Source organism: Homalodisca vitripennis, unplaced genomic scaffold (genome assembly GCF_021130785.1).
Source record: "Homalodisca vitripennis isolate AUS2020 unplaced genomic scaffold, UT_GWSS_2.1 ScUCBcl_3051;HRSCAF=8314, whole genome shotgun sequence".
NCBI lineage: Eukaryota > Metazoa > Arthropoda > Insecta > Hemiptera > Cicadellidae > Homalodisca > Homalodisca vitripennis.
Window position 1 is genome coordinate 6,760 of NW_025779170.1, and position 19,188 is coordinate 25,947.

The 19,188-nt window shown below is 32.7% G+C and overlaps 1 protein-coding gene across 1 annotated transcript in view; it reads right to left on the reverse strand.

The window, feature by feature from the left end:
- Positions 1-329: 329 nt before the first annotated feature.
- LOC124372386 overlaps positions 330-19,188 on the reverse strand; it is a 60,202-nt gene continuing 41,343 nt past the window's right edge. Inside the window, exon 4 of the mRNA XM_046830774.1 lies at positions 330-494. Within this exon, the coding sequence (XP_046686730.1) occupies positions 330-494 (165 nt within the window). The remainder of the gene's footprint in view (positions 495-19,188) is intronic.

The window sequence follows — 19,188 nt, forward strand, 5'->3', positions numbered from 1 at the left end:
GCCCTCGCCCCGGTCGCCTACATGGGCCACACCACCAAGTCCCCTTCGCTACCTGGCTCCGTACGCTCAGTCTTTCGAGGTGATCAACAAATTTTGTAAGATCCATGTTCAGTAGGGATATAGTAACGTATTTCCATGGTCATATGTTACAACGCTAAAGTGCGATACATGGCGGCCCTAGTCTCTGTCGCCTACATGGGCCACACCACCAGTCCCCTTCGCTAATATGGCTCCGTACGCTCAGTCGTTTGAGGTGATGGACATCTTTTGTAGATCCATGCTTTTAATAGGATTATAATAACGTATTTTAATGGCCATATGTTACAACGCTAAAGTGAGTTACATGGCGGTCCTCGCTCCTGTCGCCTACGGGCCACGCCACCAGTCCCATTCGCTTTCTTGACCTTTGACATGATGAGATGGTTACGGATGTGGAAAAGGAAGTCCAGAGTTGGTCCTGTTGACGTGATGAGGTAGGGCGACGGAGAATTTCCCTAATATAAATATCGGCATCAATCGTGTGTATCTCAGAAATCTGTGAATGTTTGTGTATCTCGGAAAAATGCAGACCAAAGTTTTGTATGTAAGACATTTTATGAAATAAATTGTATAATAATTTTTATAACCACCATCCTTATGTTCGGCATTAAAGCTCAGTACTTGATTAAACTATTTAATTTATAATATTAATCCAGATGGCTCAATTTATTTCGATTGTTTTCGTCTTAACTATTATCCTACCAAAGTGCATACAAATCATGATAGGTAGAATTTGAAAATCAAGTACATAAGTGTTTTTGATGTTATCTCTCATTTGAATAACGTAGAGTATAACAATATAATAAATAATGTTGTTTTTCCAGACAACATATAATTAGTATTTTAAGTGTACTTATTTTAATCATGGTTATTTCTGAACAGGAAATACAAATTTCATGAGGTAAAACTTATATTTTCTTGGTTTTTGTTGTAAACGCAAAAAACGCGAATGAAAAGTATAGGCAAAACCCCCTTTTAAAGTGTACAGTATATATTAATTACTTCATTCCATGATTTGTTAAATTATGAACTTATTATCTACCGGCTGGCTGCCACAAAACACCAATGATGGAGGAGCGATTTTTGAAACCACACTTATGAGTGAAACGTGGGTTTAAAGCTAGGGTCATGTATGCGCGTAAGGTGCATGAACTATTATTATTTATCCTCTTAAGTTTAACGAGGAAATCCTCTGCAGTGTTTGATAGAGTTAATTCCAAAAACGACATAATCATTTATACCGTGGGAATTCCGTATAATGTTTTGACGCTGTACCTGTTACCAGGAAAGATACTCGTTTATAGAGACTCACTTGGAGGGTAGTTAAGGAGTTCCAGGGACAACCACTAGCTAAATTAACGTTTACATATTTACAACCATCAACCGCGTTGTCAGTTGACTTTTCCTTTAGAACTAAATGTATTCTTAGTATAAGCGGTTTACCTGGAGAGCGGAGCATTGATGCGCATGCTAGTAATTCTCTTTCCTCATTTGATCCTCTAGAGTAAGTTTTTACGACCAGTTTCTAACAAAAGATTTTTCCACTTAGTTATTGTTGGATTGCTAGGTGGTTCAACCCCTAGGTAAGCAACCTGAAATTGTCTAATTGCTTCTGTTAATGTTGCTAATAGCCCAAGCACAACACTTTTTTGTTCAACATTAAAAGCCACGTTTCGAACTCCAATATCAATAAAACTGTAATGAAGGAGGTTAGGTTATGTTTTGATAGCACAAGCAATATTCTTCAATCAAATAGATATTTTCAACAATGACCATTATTACACAGCTGTTCTTTAAAACTGCAACGCAGTAATCATATCAGGTAATTTAAGAAATTACTTTTTATAGAAAGCAAAATGGTAAAATTTTTAATATGTCACCGTTTTGGTTCTCCAATAGCTAGAGAGCTGAACCTCTCCCAGACTAGTTTTTAAACCTACTTTATTAATTGAGTAGAGTTTTGGTGCTTAAATGGGCAATTAATATAAAATCAAATGTTTAATAAAACCTCTTCATGGGACACCCGGTATATACATACTATATTATCTATTAGAACCATTACTAATCAATGACAGGCTGTAAGCTGTCGTTCTGCTTTAAAAATAGAAATTAAGAGTCAAATTAATGTTTATTCTTGTAAAAGTGAGCTTTATTGTACACTACAGTGTCCTAGGATACAGGATTAATGTTTTTTTTTTATATTTTACTATTAGAAAATAAATAACTAGCTCTGCACCGTACAGTAAATTTTGGAGTTCTCTTTAGAGTTCACGAGTTCAAAGTTCAGGGAACTCAGTAAAAACTTTTAAATTTGTTTATTTTTTCATTAAAAAAGTTTCTTATACTTAATTCAAATATCACCGGTGTAGAAAAATCCCTAAAAAACGATTTTCGTTTTAAAAAAAAAATGTGTTTTAACTCGATAGTTAAAACATGTGTTTTTGTTAACATTTCTAAATAAATTTGAATTTTCGGTTAGTTAAAAACTTTCAGGTAGGATTACTTTTTTCGGTTGTTATCAATAAATACACATATTAAAGTTTAAAAAAAATGCTACTCCACATTTTGTGAGCTGAGTAGGGATACCTTTAATAAAAATACAATTTATATATATATATATATATATATATATATAATATATACATATATATTTAGATTGTTATTTTCCATGCTTGATTAAAGTATTAAAATTGAATTGAAACATCTCAATTTTCAGTTACTCATTACATTGATATTATCTGAATACTGTATTTGTAGTGTAAATTTGTATTTTAAGTATACTCCACGTAACATTACCTAGTATTACAATGGAAATTTTTGTAAGCCGAAAGCCTACTTATCACAAATAGCCATAAACATATTTTTCATATTTCATAATATTCAATTCGTTTAAAAATGGATGATTTTTTATTTTTAAATTCGAGAAGAGTTAATGATGGCTTTATTTAATGTATAAATGTCGTAGAAGTTCGTAGAAGGACAAAGGTCTAGGAGGCTGCAAGTGCTCGTATAAATAGCTCGTAAAAATTTAACAACCCCATTACATTACTGTGGAAGAAGAAATGTTCTAAGGATAACTTTTAAGTATTATTCCAGCTTTCTATGTAAAATGTGTATGCATAAGGGATCTGAGGGAACTTTATCTTGTGGGTTTAAGGAAAACTTATATTTTAGATCTTAAATGTTGGACATGTTAATAATTGTTTTATAAATGTATTAAAATAACTCACATACCATAACTAGCTGTAACACAACTCATGCATAAAGATTTGGGATCTAGAAATAAACATTATTATTCAGTGAAATGGTTAAGGAATGTTTATTTTAATAATTTATCAACGGTTTTAACTCAATTTTGTAAAACGATGATGGATGATGGGCAGACTGAAAATAGGAATGTAAATGAGGGATAGAGAAGAGATGGATGGCAGTGAGGGATGTCTTATACATTGATCGCTTAGACGGATAGTTGGGTTAACGATGAGATGCCATTGTTACATTCTATATTACAAGTCTGCTTTATTAATGTGACATAGATGTTGATCCTCAAATAGTGTTTATGTAATATTACAAATTATTTTAATATATTTCATAAATACTCTTTGAAAACCATCCAATATTATTGTGCATTCAAAATATTATTTTTAATTAAAAAGTTTACCTGTAGAGAACAGTTGCACTGTATTCAAATTATATTGTATAAAATAAAATCCAATACGAAACCATAGTTGAGGTACTACCTAACAACTTATTTCCAGTAATCTCTTCATATGGCTGATCTTAGTAGGAAGGGACCAGTTGTCTCTCCTGAGGGACAATCATTCATTGGACAGCTTTAGAAATCCTCATTTGTCAAAAACCATACTCTAGATGTCACGCAAGGATATTCCAACCCACCAAAATAAACCAACTTACTACCTAAAAGCACCTTCGCTCTTTCGGTAGTTTTTTTAATTGATATGGAACAACCCTTCATCGCAATAAATTATCTTGGGATAAACTGCGTAGAAATTTCCACACCGTTTGAAAAATTAAAAATCCACTGATCAATGTAGACCACACTATTATGATATCATGTGATGCATTTTTCCGTTTCTAACCCTACATAATATATGGAGCCATTATGAATTTGCAATAGTCAATAAATAATGTAGTTTAAATAGGAGTAGAGCACTCGGCCGTACGTGCTGTGAGAGTCGATCGTACGTGCTGTGAGAGTCAACCGTACGCGCTGTGAGAGACAAGTAGATTGCTCAAGTAATTCTGTTTGTGGAATATTTTACAGCATTTAATCACGTACAGCATGTGTACTAGTTGGTCAGACGTGCTGTTTTGCTTATACGAAGCCCTCCCAAATTCCCATCCACCCCACCTTAACTTTTTTTGTAAGGTTGAGTATTTTCAAATTTCATTTAGGAATATTTTATAACAAAATCTCAGGGTGCTTTGATAGACTAAGCTCCACTTTCACAAAGTGTGGGTAGGAACATCTAAAAAATATCTTAAATAATATTAGCCATCAATTGACACCTGAATTAGAAGGTACTAGTCAGAAAAAACATCCTAACAACGCCAAGAAACTCAATTTCGGCTCACTCTGTCATATGTACCGTTCCTATGTAGCTAAAATTCTAACTGCAATTGTTGGTGCTATTTTGGATGGTTTAAAAACTAAAAACCTATAATTCTCTCCACACATGTTTTAAATATTATAAAACGAGCTATCCCATCATGTTGTTACTGATACAAATATTTACATCTCCTCAGAAATTAGGAGTTGGTACTGATAAGTAAGATTTTTTTAAATCTTATTAAAAAAGAATACCTTTTTTTACACATATAGTGGGATTCAATGAAAGTATTGTGTTAAGCTCCTTTCACCTCTAGCTTAACGCGATACATAATTTGAAATCTAACATTGTTACTCATTTTAGTCCTTTCAACTGTGCACCTGATGTGACAATGAGAATAACTCTTCATATAAATTAAATTGGATAGTTAATTGATGAGCAAGCAGACAGAGTGCCTATGTAGCCTACGTGTCTCTAATGCCAAAAGGATGCGAGGGGGTCGTTTTGAACGTCTTCTTCGCCGACTTGTTATGGATCTCTTCAGAAACACGTAGAATCGAGACTCCAGAGGTTAATTTGTACCAGCGTCAGATTTCAGAAATTGCACTAAGTGGAAGGTATATTAGAGCGTAACTCAATACTCGCAATACCATATCGTGTCTTGATACCTAACTCATGTCGATAAAGAGACAAAACACTAAATGTTTAAAAATGGCCGCCATTTTGTTAGGTGTTGACGGGTATGTCTCATTAAGGCGTTTAATTTGAAACCGATGTTCTTTCTATTTAACACTTTTGTTTTCCCACTGACTCTGCCTCACTATAATTATGGTGTGAGTTTTAATTTTAACCATACAAAACAACTTAGGTTTACATTATAGCAACCCCACAATGCGTTTGGCGTTTGAAAATAGTCAGCCCTTCAAAAGTGAACAAGGCAGAGGTATTATTTTTACCCTATGTATCCTTAAAATCAATATCAAAAGAAAAATAATTATTACAATTTTAAAGTTTCCCATTCATGTTCCATGGAATATAAAAGTTTCCTAATTACACCATTTTAAAGAGTGGCCCAAATGTTTTAATCAGGTGGCAGTTTAATCGGCTAATTGGTTTATATTTTTGCTTGTAAACAAAATCAATAATTGAGTCTCATTAGAATCACAATGGGGACGCTTGCGTATAATTACAGAGTGTGGAGTGGAATATTGAAATTCATATGAATATTAGTTTAGTATTTGATTTTAAATATTTGTACACTATACATTAACCTAGTTTTATCATTTGTATTACACTGTTTTATCACCTTTTTGTAAACTGTATTGAGCTTAACTACTACTTTCATATAAAATACGTTGTAAATAGCATCCTATTATAACGACCCTGTTAATTGAATACACTAACAAGGGTAAACCTTGCCTTATTATACTAAAATACAAATATAGGGAGTCACAAAGCTTAAAGATTGGGGAGGTGACTTGAAGATGTATCGCTAAACAATATACTGCATCTGTCAGAACCAAAGCTGCTCGGAGTAAGATGGTTAGTTACGTCACCATCCAGCTCTTGGAACAGCCTCTTCTACCTTCCAGGATTGCAACTCTCTCCGCTGGTGTCTCAAATCGTGGTTAAGAGTGACTTGAGAAATGCCTTTGCAATGACAGATGATATGTTTCTCAGCACTCAGGATGCACTGGTCGATAGGAGGATGCAATAAATTGATGCCTTGATGCTGACAATGCTGAAATTGTGAAGTTAAAAGGTATTATTAGCAAATCCGAAAGACCATCCAGAAAATGGTGAATTGTGAGATCCAGACTTAACTGCTCCAGTAATGCCTCCTATAATCAAGCTAAAGTGCCTTCCAGTGCCGGCTCCCCTCATAGTATCCCTGTAGTCGATCCAGGTGATTGTGTCATCAGTGACTCTTTCCTAAAGGATTATTCTTACCAACATTTACTTCAGATGAATCAATAGGTGTTACCAGTAACAGAATGCTTACCGAAGAAGAATCCAATATGATGATGTCGCTATCCCGAATTCATTTCCACGATGAAGTCAAATTTCGTTAGTTTCCTGAGACGTCATATCGATTCAAATTTAAATTGGGACTATAGCATAAACGTGCTGTGTTCCAAACTCAACTGCTGCCTATATTCTTTGAGGTAATTCCTTGACAAAAACATTTTTCTGGTTTTATACTTCAGCTATTTTTACTATCTTTTAAGCTACAGTATATTGTCTATTGGGGGGCGAGTTACTCCATGTAAAAATGCCATTACTTAGAGAACACTTAGAAGTGGTGGGCTAGATCAAATCACAGTTAAACAGTCGGGTTTGAACACAGAGTGAATTACTGAGTCAACAATCTGGGTTATTGCAAACTAACAATATCGCCAAATTGTTATGACAGTGTCAGATGAGTTTATTCCAGCAAGTCGAGAGCTACGTTAGTTCTAAAAAATTAAACAATAATATATCTGATGTCACATTTTATTTTAAAAATCTAACCTTTATTGATTTAAAAATTAAAAGGATGATTTTAAACATTTTAAAATAAACCCCTTTTACTGGGGTTAAATGTCTCCACGTATGTTGGCGAAAATGTAATAGGACTCGCATCATAATTGCTTTCACTAAGTAGTCTACGTCCTTTAATTTTGAAAATTACTTAAATTATTTAAATTTCGCGTTTGTAGGTAAATGTGAATCCTCTAATCGATTGCGTTCGAGGAGAATCATCCAGGAATTCTGCCATAAATTAGATGCTAGCGTGAGGAACTTCGATATTTTAACTAGAGTAGCCCGCAAGAAAAACAGTCTTATGGTGACTGGTCACTAGCGCCCTACGTTGTTGCCAACTTTACATGGAAAATTACTGATTCTGTCTCAACATCTCTTGCAGCATCAGGTGTTGTTACCGTAAACAATATATGTATATTTTATTCCACGTATCTGCTTTGCAGACAACATGCAAATCACTCAGTATCAAGTGCAGCTATACAGTAACACCACATCGAATGTCGTGGGACTATTTTCGTGCGAGTTACAATAATAATAATCATAGTTAATAAAAATGTGTCCTAAATTACCATAGAAGTGCAACTAATATGAACAAAACAGTATAATATTTTCATGCATTATTCAGATCGTTAAGGTCCATGACTTTTTTGGTTTGCGTGGATAAAAATATTCAAATTATTATTTTAATAACTGAAATTGAATTGAATTTAATTTTAATTTATAAACATGTACGCATTGCTTCCCATTTATCATAAAAATTAATGTTACTCTAGATTTTCTTGACTTTTGTTTATTAAAGCAATTTGAAGCACACGTTGTGTGGTAATATACAGTTTTATTCTTTTAAACGGTTAATCGTGATTTCAATAACATTGTTTTCCTCAAGCAACAGCAAATATGTCATACACAATGCCAAGGGAGGTAACCAGTTTCAAGTACCGTATGTGCAAACATTCACTGCTTTGTTCATTAATTTGGTTTTTATAATAGCATTTAAATAGTATATCCAATGCATTAGATGGTTTAAATTCATTATTGGATCAATATGTAGTAAAAAAGTAGATATTAACTTCGTCTTTGTAATATGCATTAGACTAATGATCAAGCACATTATATTTAAATATAAATAAATGTTTCTGCCTCCTTCGTAAGCTTTAGCTTAGAGTGCCATAAACTGTTTCTTAAATCAAATTTCGCTAATATTATAATTATTAAAAAATGTCAATTTCATAATTTTACAAACTTTTCTCTACTTTCTATGATTAAATATTGATACACAATTTTCGTGAAAACCGTATCAAAATCCGATGAGTAGTTTAGAAAATATCGATGCACAAACAGACCAACACAAAAAGTGTCTTTAATTTATACTATGTATTGATGATGATTCAAAAGCTCGAAACTTTATTGCTACTTCCCTAATTGTTACCGATCGCTATGAATCGTGATCGGCAGTTGAAGATTCAACATCGAGTAGAATTGTCGTGTGTAAAAAGATCTCTGAGTAACAGCGATAAATCACTTGGCACTCATCACCGTCAAGAATGGAGCTGTAAACAACTTCATCACAGTGCACGTGGAGTCATGGAGAGTTTCCTTGTTATCGCCGCAGTTTCTCTAACGATACGCACTCGGTTCAGTTTGACGATATGTAATATATAGGTATCAGGATTGTGTACGACGCGTCGGTATAATTTGAATGCGAATAAGAATTCTTTAACCAGCATTTCCTACTGGACACCTCATTGTGGTGAATTTACCTGTCTGTAGTCATCTTAGCAGCTTTTATTTAGATGCAGATTTTTGTTCAAGCCATGAACAATTCCATTGTTTTTTTAATCATTGATACGATATTTGATTATAGTAAAAATTCCTCAAAAAGTTAAGTCCTGAAGTACCTAAGTTTCAAAAAAAATTCTATCCAATTAGCTTCAAGTGTCTTAATGTTGATTTTGTAATCTCAGTATAATAATATACAGGAAACGACATCCAGAATCATTCTAATCCGACCCCTCGATCAAGAGTGCGAACTTACTTCAATTTTATAAAAAAAAATCTGGCCAGTTGCAAGTATTAAAATTACCGTAATGTAGAGTTACGAAGCTTATTCGCCAGAATGACGAAACCATGAACACATTATGCAAACACTAAGGCTGCGTTATGTAACTTCGTGTAAACTTTCATTGCTTGAAGTGGCAATAATTTATTCAACAGAAGATTCAACGGAAACCAAAATATATAATGGCATTATAAATAAATATCACTTTTATAATGTGTCTTAACACAAGGAAAACTAAACTACACATTTTAGTGCTGAGTAAAACTTAAAATTACCTTTTATTTCAACAGAATAATTTACGATAAACTAAAATATACCTTTCTTTACATACAAGAACGGAAAAAACACAATATTTCTAGCTCATCTGCCAGAACTTCGGTGTTTAAATGAAGATTGAGAATAGTGAGATTCGTGTTACCCAGAAATGTTGATAACTAATTATTAATAGACAGCATGTCCTATTAGTTACTTCACTTTTAAGTTATTAATTCAGTAATTCAAAGACTTTTTAAAATCTACTAATAGGAATACGCCTTAAAATATTAATCTTTACTTACAATTGTCAGTCAAACTCATATAGTAAATAATTTATGTGCGTACCTACTACGTTCTCAAAGCTTCGTCGTTTCACGTATCGATTATCACTCAAAGTAGAGAAAAAACAGGCGTCACCGAACCGATTATAGCGCACTCCAGTGACGTAAACATGTGACCAAAGCTAACGAGCTTCAGAAGGACAATTGTAACACACGATGGAACGGAAGATAGCTCACTCCAGTGGCGTAAACATGTGACCAAGCTAACGAGCTTCAGAAGGACAATTGTAGCACATGATGGAACGGAACATAACTCACTCCAATGGCGTAAACGTGTGACCAAAGCTAACGAGCTTCAGAAGGACAATTGTAGCACATGATGGAACGGAACATAACTCACTCCAATGGCGTAAACGTGTGACCAAAGCTAACGAGCTTCAGAAGAACAATAATTGTAGCACATGAAGGAACGGAACATAGCTCACTCCAGTGGCGTAAACGTGTGTGACCAAAGCTAACGAGCTTCAGAAGGACAATTGTAGCACATGAAGGAACGGAACATAACTCACTCCAATGGCGTAAACGTGTGACCAAAGCTAACGAGCTTCAGAAGGACAATTGTAGCACATGATGGAACGGAACATAACTCACTCCAATGGCGTAAACATGTGACCAAGCTAACGAGCTTCAGAAGGACAATTGTAGCACATGATGGAACGGAACATAACTCACTCCAATGGCGTAAACGTGTGACCAAAGCTAACGAGCTTCAGAAGAACAATAATTGTAGCACATGAAGGAACGGAACATAGCTCACTCCAGTGGCGTAAACATGTGACCAAAGCTAACGAGCTTCAGAAGGACAATTGTAGCACATGATAGAACCGTACATAATGCTTATTTACACTTATTTACATCGACGGGGAGTTTTGTTATAGCAGGCGCCCTAGTCTACTGCCTAATCAATCACGACAGGGAGTTTTGCTTTGCAAAACAAAACAACCTACAAATAACCTGCTGCCGAAGGTCAATCTCGAATCTTATGCATAAGTTCGCCGTACATAATGTACTTTGCGTAGGCATCTTCATCGTGGACCTTATAAGGGTGGACAAGGAATACATTGAATCCTGGGCGTCGAACTCTACTTAACATGAAGTACAGATGTCCGTGGATTAAGCAGTCAGTTCGAAGGTCGATTCCGACAAGATCGATTGTCTAACCCTGGCTCTTTCGACCGGTCATTGAGTATTCCAGCATCAGAGGAAACTGACGTCGACGGGCAAGTAGCGATGAACCTAAACGACGCGAACCTAAACGTGATTCTAGGAATACCGATAGATTGCGCGTCGTGAGGACGCCTGACGGTAATCAACCGGTTGGTTATAACAGTCTCAATGACCTTAGTGCGGTTAAAAAGTCCGTCGACGATGTTCAGATTCATCATGATGAAGCACATTGATCCATATCAGATATGAACTGGATATATAAATAAAGTGCATACAGCATATTGTTATTATTTTAAACGGATTGAGGCTCTTCTGGCTAGTTTTTACGCACCAGTAGAACCTTATTATTAGGTATAACAAAATCCGATGTGCCATGTCAATCTGGACAACCCTAATGAGTAAACAGGAGCGCCACACCATTAACAAAAGATGTCAAGATAATGGGGTGGTTATGTTACAAACGTGGACGGTGACATAAACGGACCGTCCAAGAATGGTCCGAAATTCTAAGTGGAAAAGTCAGACATCTCAGATATGGAGACATGCTGACGGAAGAGGAGAGATTACAAAGCAATTCAAGAGTCTTATATTCAAGAGCACAAAATAGTCTCTAGCTATTCGACCCGACTTAAATTCATCGATACTTTCTAGAAGCGCACCGACTTACAAAAAATCTAATTTCTAATCACATTACTTTATTTTCCTTATCATACTGCGTTATCTGACCCAAAATCGTGGACTTTAGTTGCAGGCAACGACATCCTTGTCTGGGTTATTTAGCATTTTAAACTAATACTTGTTCTTTCAAAATTTTAACAATATATGAGTTTTGAAACATAAGACTTCTGTATATATTTTACAAATTGTCTACTTCTCACTATGAGAATTACTCTGGATTTTATCTATATTGTAACGCCGCTAGAGCGTCTTTATTTCAGATATAAACTGCTGCAGTAATATAATTTATTTTAATTGCATTTCCTTGTTTACCCTTTTACTCGATAAGGATCGTAACAGTACTGTTTTTACAATGTTCCAACAAAATATTTTGTAACTTTGTATTTGGATGATTTATGTTATTACTAACCTCTTTGAAGTGCCCTTAGCAATAATCCCGGTATATCGGCAATATATAAGCAATATAAACTTGAAAATTTGGCACTGAATTGTACATTGTAGTGTAGCTATTGAAAAAGTCTAGATTTGTTTCATTGATAATTATAGCTAAAAAGATCACGAGTTGTAGTTGCCATAAATAAATTTATTAACAGATTTGCTTGAAAAAAGTCACAGGACGTTTGAACGAAATAAAAAACCACGAAAGACTAAAACTAAGTTTAACATTGAACTGTAAGTATTTGTAATTATCTCTCACACGAAACATTGGAGGTAAGCGCGCATTAATAATTAGTTTTGACAAGGCGATGTAAATTAGAGTGCAAGTAACACTGTTGCCTCCGTGCCCATAATCACCTTTCGCGGAAATGTTTTTCTCATAAAAGGTCTTTTGTTGTTTTTTACTCCATTAACTAAAGACTTTACTTGTTTTCTTTCAATTAAAGCGTATTAATTAATGCAATGGCGTATTTTAGCAGTTTCTGTCGTGCTTCACCCTTCTACAAAACGACCAAAGAAAGAGGGTGATCTACTCTTATAACAATTTGAAAGTTATTAACAATACCTCCTAAAATTTCTAATTACTGATTTACAAAGTTTATTGTCAACTCAAAGTCATTATATGCTTTTAACCTATCACTTACTTAAACTTTATTAAATGAAAAGTTTACAGTATATAGAGCCTGCGTAGAGACCACCTAGAAAATAAATAAACCAAACGACCACTAGGCCGTTATCCGGGCCAGCAAGTTGTCATACAAAACAGAAAAAACACTTTGACAAAACACTTGCATTCCTTTACTAAAGTATGACAAGATAAAAATATTTAAATCTTAAAATTGCGTAGTATATAAAAATATAAATATAACTCTTTGCTCAGTGGTGAAAAGAGAATGACCAGAGTAAAAATTAATTGAAAATAAGTTACTTTCCGTTCTGCCAAATAAGATGCAATTTATTTAAGTTGATTGAACTTCTTAATAAAAATAACAGTAACATTTCAGACACTATTAATCGAAACGGCTGAATTTATAATCTACCATACACCTGTCTTCAGACATACCGTTCGTAGACAATCAAATTACAACATTGGTCGCAATAACTCTAAGAAAGCTTCTAAGATTGGGAACTTCTCGAACATGAAGTATGTGAAGTTGTAACGTACTGTCACATCTTATAACTTCTTCACGTGTCTGACTCCAAAGTTCTCTTGATATCAAAAGATCAAATTGTTCTCTTCACGTCAACACCAATTTGCAATTCTAAAACAATTTCTGTAATTGAATACACTGTATGTATATTCTGGGTGTTGTCGCAATCTTCTGTGGTTGAAACATTTGAAATAAAGCGATATAATATACTTTTTTGTCCTATCTTGCAATTTGAAAGTTTCGTGGCCAAACCGTGACCATCATTTTTGGGCACACCCCGTATTTTAAACTATTTTTCGACGTTTGGCGTATGAGATTTATAAGGGTTACAGTTTAATACATCACGCTTTCGCTAACCACAGGAGATTAAGGCATGGTGGTCTGAAACTCTGTATATACAATTAAATGTGATCGTTGGGTTTTAATTAAAATGACACTACACTAATACAGATTGACATAAGAGTTTAAAATCTTAAAACAATTGAATTAGTTCTAAACCTACAACAATGTACCATGAATGTTTGTTATTTTCAAACTCACATGCCGTTTTGAATATAAACATATGCTCATATTTGAGTAGAACTAAGAAAAACATATTAATTCCCTCACGAAGAACTCATACTGTAGTGCAAGTGAGAGTGCCACTTGTATACAATGCATATGGATGCGCTCACCGCACTCCGCTTTGGTTTATGTGTGTAGTGTCCTCGAGCTTGCACTTAGTTTCCACAGAATCGAAACCAATGTTTTTATTGTTAGCAATAAGAAAACATTTTAGTTTATGACAATATACACATATTATTGCATGCTACAATAATGTTGCGATGTATTAAGAATCATTTTAGGACGATAATTGTCTACTATATTCAGGTGTATGACGCTTACTCTTAATTAATAAAATGCTTAAATGAATATATTTAAATAATCCATGGACACAAACTTATCTATTCGAAATCTGTTTATTCTGTAAGCTTTAAGTTTTGTATCTGCAGCACTGACAAGTTTTTTTAGATTTTAATAGTTTTATATTTATGTACAGATTTGTGTCATAAATTAATCGAGAGTATTAAACATTCTTTTTTCAATCATTAAATGGTAAAATCATCTTCACAATTAGGTCAATTAGGTTATATCTTCCAGGCGCGTAATAAATGTACAAGTAACTACAATAATATTACTCACTGTATTGTAATGTATTTATACATCTCCAGTAACATTAAATTCATATTTTATAAACAAGTTTCTTTGGTGCTTAGCTTATAAATGATTAGCAACTATCAGAAGAACTCAGTAAAAAAAATAAAAATCTTTTCCAATTATATGTTAAAGAGTGATTGAACCTGGTATTCAGGTATGATTAAACGGCTTGATAAGAAAACAAATACAAGTTCCGTATAGTTTTCCTTATGTCACATTTGTTTTTCTTTCTTTGGTCTGTGTACAGCCTGTTGGCTGTTGGTGCTGCTGTTTATTTTGATTGTAAAATGTGGACAAGAGTACGCAGAAGTAACTTTATAGGTCTGCCAACTATACAGTTTGGCATATTTTATGCTATTATTACTTTTAATGAGGGTAAAAAGACAAAGTTAGAGATTCTGAAAGTGCTTGGGATCAAAGCACTAAACTTCATAAAATAAAACTAACTAACCATAACCAACTACACAACTAAAACTTCATAAACCATAAACTTCATATACTAAAATTTGTTGCATCTTTGTCATGTCGTTCCATTGTCATAACTTATTAAATTATTACTTTTTACACTGCTTGAATTTACTTAATATGCATCCAAACAGAGTACATTTACTATTAGTCTTTTTTAGTTATCTTTAAATCACACAATTTTAATTTTGTTCTAAAACTTACATTGTATATTAGTATTATTGTGATTGCAAACTCGAGTGAAGATGGACTCGGTTCTCACACACAGGCTTTTGCCCATGTGGGTACCTTCTCGTGTATATTATTATCACTATATTTGTATTATATGTAAATGAGATAAACAAATTAAAATGAAATGAATGAAATGAAAGTTGGGAAAAAACTGAAAAATCTCTTAGGAAAACCAACAGAGACCGGATGATAAAATCAGAGATAGCATGTGAAGAGAAGATAATACTTGCCAGAAAAAGAACTAGTAGAGTTAGGAAGATACTCTTGGACACAGAATGAAACGGGGCAGGATTATGAAGCAGGAATGTTTAAAAATGTAAGTTAACTTGTTTTGAGATTTTTCGAAAATCTAATACTGAACACAGTGTCCCGTTATCTCAGAAAGTAGTATGTAAAATTAAATTAAATTGTTTCCATCTCCTTAGTACATTTTTCTACCATAAAAACAAAAACAATAAAAATATTACAATGTGATATAAAGGGACAAATTATTATATATATATATATAAAGCTAAATGTAAAAAATACATAAATGCAATAAAATAAAATTACTAGGTTGTCTTTATTGTACCATCAACATTACAGGCGAAAATTTCATTTTCGTATCTTTGATACTTCCTGTGATAATTGATCATTTACATGCATAATTTTAACATTACGGGCTTATAGACGAAGATCTTCCCTTAGGCAGACGTCTCCATAATATTTTAGCCCACTGTATGGCCGAGCAGCATAATTTGTTTCGTTGATTGATTCACTGGTTTCGTCATTTATTTCTGCAGCCTTTTATACGCCAGCTTGCGGTAAGTCTCCACAAATCGGATGTCATACCAAATTCTATGAGGCTATATGGTACTCATTAACTACACTACATTGTTTAGAATGAAAACGTACTAAATAAAACAGTCTTACTTGTGGAGCTACAGTAATGTGAGAGTAATAAAGATTTTCTCACTGTAGTTATTTCAGTAACCTTCCCCTCTAAATAAGCTGTTTTCCTCTAAAACGTGTATTACTTCATTTAGTCTCTCTTGCAGCAAAGTCTCGTTAACTATTTAAGGAGTGTTCAATTATTTTTCAGTAATTGGATTTCTTTAGCGGTATAAAAACTAATTTAAACGACATTACCAATATATAAATTTGTGAAATGTTGCGTTAAATACTATTTAAAAGACTCTAAAAGTAACTTATTCAATTCTACTAATTCGGGTTATTGACAAAGAATATATTTTTTGCAAATCTTATACGGAGCATACGTATGGTATAGGGAGAGGTACGAGGAAGCGCGGTAGATTTTAGCAAATTCCTCAAAATTCCAATAAATAGCCTGCCTACCACAATGTCACATCGTTACCCGCACGGTGTACATGTGTCAATCTAAGAGCAATATTTTTACGTTGTTAACACTTTAGTTAACCTAGAGCATTATTTAATCAGTACTCGTAATTTAGGAATTATCTAAATTTATTGACAATTATCTTTGCAGTCAACATACATACTACCTATTTAAATATATACTTATATGATAAGTTCATTTCCTAATTTATGCTAATTTATACAAGGCTATTGTGTATTTATTAAATATTAAAAGTTTATCAATTATGTTTAATGCATGTAGTTTTAAACGTATGAAATAAATGGATGACTTCAAAATATTGGCAATACAATTGATAATACTAAACAAAATTTTACAATAATATTAAACTAATTACAGTAGTAAAAAGTATGGACTTACGTGAGCTACATACAACAGACATGTGATATCTTTGTCTGTGGAAAAAAGTAAGGATACTGAAACGTGTGCACAACTTGGCTTTACTTTTTTTGTCTTACAAGAGTTTTTTAAGGGCTTTTCCCAAGAAGGTATTAAGGTCCCTAGTGATGTTAAATTCCATTATTTTGGAAGAATTTTTGTCTAAAGTTATTTGAAAGTTTTTTTAAATGATTCACTAAAAAGACGATTTAAAACATTTTTAGTGAAATGCAGTTTAGTGTTAAAAGTAAGTTAAACGCTGATGAATATAGTATACCTGAATGAGTTTTCTTTTCTGTGTTAAATATTTAGTTTTCATACTTCAATCACTGAAATTTACAACACGAACACTTCAGTTTACGAACTCCACGGTTAGTAAACTGTAACAACTAGGTAAGGATTAATTCAATTTTTTACTAATGCAGTAATGTAACATAAAAAACTAGGAAATAGTGGTTACCTTGATTTCTTACTAGATACTCATTGCAGCGCTCTCATTAACTAACCGGAGCCTGAACTAATAAAAACATGTATTAATTATTCCATATTTTACTAATGCAGTAAAGTAACATAAAAAACTAGATAAAATGGTGGATATCTTGATTTACTAGACACACAATGCAGCGTTCTCATGAATTAGCCAGAGTCTGATTAAACTAATACAAACGTTGATTATTTCAATATTTTACTAATGCAGTAATGTAACATAAAACAAGGAAATTGTGCTTACTTTGATTTCTCATGGTATTAATTCAATGTGTTAATGATGGAGTAATGTAACATAACAAACTAGAAAATAGTGCTTAACTTGATTCCTCATTAAATACACAATGCAGCGCTATCATTAATTAGACGGGGTTTGTTTGAACTAATAAAAATGGATAAACACATTGTTAGTCCAAACCCCAGTTTTTCCTTGTTCTACATAAGGAAAAAATGCTTTCAATAACTCTGAAACAAATACAAAAAGGAAATAGTGATACAAATAAGATATTAATAGCTAATTTCACAAACGTTATATTAATAAAGCATTTTGTTAATATATGTAAAAAAATAAACTAACAAATAAATCTTTTGTGTGTAATCGTATGGTTTTTGCAACGTGTTTAATCTCACTCCAATGGCTTCCAACGAAAAAAAACAATAACGTTCAATTTATAGTTTTTTTAAATAAATAAATATATTGCAAACTTATTTGCTGAATATGAAAACTAATACATTATATATATATATATATATATATATATATATATATATATATATATTATTCAAAAACTGTTCACGATTCTTTTGATATAAGTGCAATATTAGTAATAACAGATATTCTATAAAAGGACCAATATTTACAATTTGTAGCAAAAAGATACTTTAAAAGTTGATTGTTAGTAAAGTACTCGAAATTTAAAAAATATCCTTGTAATAAACTAAGTCAATATCAAATTCATAAGCTCTATGTAGGTTATTTTTTAAATGTTGTCATTTTTTATCTTTACTGAAACAATATTTGATTTTTCAAACTGTTTTTGGAATTTTTTTAAATTTGTTCATGTTTTCAATTATTTCCACCTCTGAAATTATTGATAGCCCTGTACTTATGATCAGAGTGAATGAACTTTTTGTATAATGTGTAAACCGAAGGTCGTAGCTTATTCTTGTGCTAGTTGTGTTTGCGACAACTACATGGCTAACCTCGAAATGTGTGGGATTAAAATTCATTGATTAATATACTAATAATTTGGCTTAAAATGATCATAACCACATATTATATTTTATCTGTAATCAAAAACATGGTTGAAATTAAAAAACTTGGTTGATATTTGTGTGTATTCACTTATAAGCTTTTCTTCATATTAAAGAAGAAGTTTTTTTTAAATCAACTACATGTAATAAAGTAATCTGTGTGCAATTATAAAATTTATTTTTTCAGCTGGTGTCTTTTTCGGTTTGAGATTAAAATTTGTCCACTATTGTGTACCGTTTTTATAGTACATATATTGAATTTATATGGAGCGAATATTTTATAAATTAAAACAACTTTTCGGAAATACTTGGTTTATTCCGAAATTTAAGTTCACCAAAAATTTAACAAAGTTTACAAACTTTTGATTCAATTTTCTTCAAATGTCACTCAATCGAACAAATCTAATTAAGAGTCTGATTAAAAGGTATTAAAATTAAAATTAAACTAAAAATGTATACTTCTCCAAAAAATGGTTTAAATTAACAAAACAAAATAAAAAGTTCTCTTCTCAAAATACTCAAAATTAATATAACACAAAACTTGATATTTAGTTTATGACCAAAATGTAATTCACAATAC